Consider the following 3,667-nt stretch of genomic DNA (forward strand, 5'->3'; position numbering starts at 1 on the left):
GTGTGTGGGGGGGGGGGGGGATCTTGGTTTTCCTCTATCAAACTTCAAAACAAAGCGGAATGTATATCCATTCACAGAAAAAAAGGGAGGGGGGTTAGAAAAAAAATAGAAACCGACAAAGTTTGGGGCAATTTCGGTGGGCTCACGTTAAGACTCGGGTTACGTCGAGGTTGGAGATAAACACCGTGGAGGCTTTTGTTGTTTTGCTTAAAAAAACCACTCAGCTCAGTATTTCCTAGTTCTCTGAGCATGTGGGGGAGGGAGAATGTGGACGCCTGGCTGCCACCTCCACACGGGGTGGGACGGAGGGGGAGGCCCGGGGCCCCTCAGCGAGTTCAGGGTGTAAGCAGGGTACAGATCCCCGTCGCTGCCGACGACCAGGGACGGCGGGCTGGGGAAATTCGACATCAGGCTGAAAGGCGTTTTTGCGGCCGACGCCGCGCTGCTCGCGCCGCTGCGCTTGCGTCTGCTCGGTAAATCCTCCGCGGACGCCTCCTCGCCGCCCACGGAACGAGAAGACGTGGAGGAGGAGGAAGACGAAGGGGCAGCCCTGTTGACCCGGGCCGCGTTTTGTTTGGTCTGAGTCCTGCAAACCCGGGGTCTCTTGTTCCCCGGCACCGGAGCCTTGCCGTTTTTGTGTCTGTGATCCGTGTCCTCGATGCACGGCGCGTCCTGGGTGCCGCTGCATTCCTGAGGGCCACACGGGGTCCTGGGGCCCACATCGGGGCTCTTATCTGTGGCTTTAATCCCGCTGTGGAAAAAGTCCCCTTGCTTGACGGTGGCCCCACCGATGTGGTGGCCATTGCTGCTCTCTGCCTTGTCTCCTTTACATTTGACTACAGCGGCGTGGTGGTGGTGGTGGTGGTGGTGGTATTCATATTCATCCCAGCTGTCCTCCACTTTGACTTTCACATTGTGGAGGTTGAAGGGTGGTGTCCGGGCCGTCCTGCCGCCGTCCGGGTGGGGGGCGGCGGTCACTGAGAACTCCTCCGCCTCGGTCTTAATTTTTTTCGGAGGAGTTGGCAGTTTTAGGGCCGTGGCTTTCGACTCCCCTTTCTCCGTACACCTGAGGAGCTTGGCGTCTTTGTCCTGGTCACACTGTGCGCTCAGTCCCGGGGGGCATTTGGTGGGATACCCCGGTGTCCTTGTGGGGTGAAAGGCCTTGAGTCCCGGCGAATAAGAGGGCAGCTCTGCTACAAGCTCTACCCTGCTCGGATCAGCATCGGGCGCCTTTTCCCTTTTGGACTCAGTGAAAAAGCTCTCACTCACAGGCGCCGACTTAAATTTTGGTGGCTGTATGGGTCCCAGCTGCTTCCTAGTTTCGCCGCAGATAAATTCACATTTTTGCCTTCTCCCTTGCCTACTGTCCGCTGTCTGTGAAGTGGCAACATGGCACAGTGCCCTCTGTTGCTTCTCCTGTTGCTGCTGGTTGTTGTAGTGAAACGTGGGCTGCAGGAGCAAAGGTGCTTTACTGGCGCTGAGACTCTTGGCGAGAGAACCGACCCGGGCCCGCCTGAACCGGATGCTCTGCACCGAAACGCGGCTCGAAACGGAGCTGGAGTCGGACTGAGAGGAGCTCTCCTCCTCCTCCTCGGAGCTGACTTCTGAACTCTCCGACTGGGTGTCATCTTCGTCCTCGCCCTCCTCTTCCTCCTCCTCCTCCTCCTCCGAGCTCCCGGAGTTGCTGGTGGTGGAGAAGCCGGACCCGAAGTCCGAGTCCGGGTACACCCGATCCGAGTAGGTGCTGGACTCGCTGTCGCTGCTGTAGCCCTCTGGGGCAGCGGGGTCGTGGTGGTGGTGGTGGTGATGGTGGTGGTGCTGGTGGTGGTGGTGGTGGTGGGGTCTGGGGTCAAGGTAGAGATCCGGACCGAGGTGGAGGGCGCCGAAAGAAGCCCCGTGACTGCCGGACGGTTTGGGCTGGACCAGCAGCACCGGCGGACCGTGGTGGTGCGCGTGTCTGCTCCTGCTCCACGAGTGCCTCGCGCTGTCCTTGCCGCCGCCCCCCTCGCGCCTCCTCTTCCTTTTGTGAAGTAGGTCGCCGGCAGAGCGCGAGAGCCTGGACTGAGCAGCGATGGCGGACTGAAGCACCACAGGCTGCCGGCTCACCGCGCTCCGGAAAAACGCGTGCCTTTGGCTCAAAGTAACGTGGTTCCCTGTTATTTTCGCTGTTTCATAGTTTTTAAGGTGTTTGTGACTGGATTTAGTCGCCGCGCGGTGATCCCGTCCGTGGGGTTTGTGGTAAAATTGAGGTAGTTTGGAGTCGGTGAGGCAGGGAGTCAGCTCCCTGCGCCCGCCCGTCTTGCTGTGGAGCGCAAGTGTCTCCGGGACGCCGTGCAAACTGAACCAAACTTTTTCCCTCCACAGCTCGGCGTCGGCGCGCAGGAGCCCCGGGGACGCGTCGACGTCCCCGGGGGAGCGCGCCGCTTTCGCTTTCCTTTTGTTGGACTTTAACACCCGCTCCGTCTTGCAGGAGAAGTACAGAGCCTCCACGTCCTCGCGCGATATGAGCGTGCATTTGGCGGCGTGGAAAGCTATAGAGTTTATTGCCTTCAGCTTCCGCAGCTCCTCCAGGTCGCAGTGGTGCTTCTTCACCTTCAGGTGGTCCATGCGCTTGTGCACCGTGGTCCGGGGTATGTTCTGCAGCAGGTCGGTGAAGACCTGGGACAAAGCAAACATTTGCCTGCCCTTGATGAGCAGGTATCCTAACCTCACGCCTTGCATCTCCTCAAAGCCACACTCCAGGTCTCCCATGTTTCATATATCCCAGTGTATTAATCCATGTAGTCACCCTCAGTGTGTTATGGATTTACCAGTAAATGGCATTGGGGGTCGCGGGCTCAAGACATCCTGCTCATACCTTTAATCCATCCACACTGCTGCTGCTGCTGCTGCTGCTGCTGCTGCGTCATGACAATGTAAACTTTGACATGCGGAGTTAAAAGGAGCTGCCGGTGTCTCATGGCTTGAATGAGCCGACAGCATCCACCCGTCGCCTATTGTCCCGGTCCGGCATGGTGGAGGAATGCGACGGATGCGTCCACCAAGCCGGGGGCTGCAGCTACCTGCCTCTGCCGGCTCCACTCCCCTCTGGTCGGCAGCAGGACGAGGGGTAGGTGTACACCACTGCCTCAGCCAGAGGAATAAAATAGGCAGAGGGAGAGAGAGAGTGAGAGAGGGAGGGAGAGAGGGAGGGAGGGAGGGAGTTGTGAGGGTGGAGGGGAGGGAGAGAGAGAGAGAGAGAGAGAGTTAGAGACCGAGAGAAACGGAATAACAGCTAAAATGCAGCTGCGACTCTGACTGCTGGTTGAGCTACAAATAAAATGACAAAGAGGGGAGGTGCGCCAGTCTGGAGACACCTTCATCAATTAATGCCCCCGGAGTAGACGCCCATTGGACGATACTGACAGGTGATGCAATAAAAATGGATACCCCCCATCCCTCCCCCCAACACAGACACACACACACACACACACACACACACACACCATACCATTGCAATAGTTTAGAATCCCCCTCCACACAGTCTGTGCTGTTTAAGTAAAAATTGCAATTATGGCGCATCAACAGCTAAATAAAGAAGTCATTTGAAAGCAATCGGCCCAGTTGCGTGTAGAACCTCAATAGATATAGCCTGAGCCTGCAAAGTGTCATGATTAGACTGGAATGT

The 3,667-nt window shown here is 57.5% G+C and overlaps 1 protein-coding gene across 1 annotated transcript in view; it reads right to left on the reverse strand.

Moving 5' to 3' along the window:
- The window catches only part of skida1 (SKI/DACH domain containing 1), a 5,325-nt gene extending 1,959 nt beyond the window's left edge, over positions 1-3,366 (reverse strand). The window contains exon 1 of the mRNA XM_035618923.2: positions 1-3,366. This exon is cut by the window's left edge and continues 1,959 nt beyond it. Within this exon, the coding sequence (XP_035474816.2) occupies positions 226-2,751 (2,526 nt within the window). The 5' untranslated portion in view covers positions 2,752-3,366 and the 3' untranslated portion in view covers positions 1-225.
- Between the last annotated feature and the right edge of the window lie 301 nt (positions 3,367-3,667).

Source organism: Scophthalmus maximus, chromosome 21, assembly GCF_022379125.1.
Source record: "Scophthalmus maximus strain ysfricsl-2021 chromosome 21, ASM2237912v1, whole genome shotgun sequence".
Lineage (NCBI taxonomy): Eukaryota > Metazoa > Chordata > Actinopteri > Pleuronectiformes > Scophthalmidae > Scophthalmus > Scophthalmus maximus.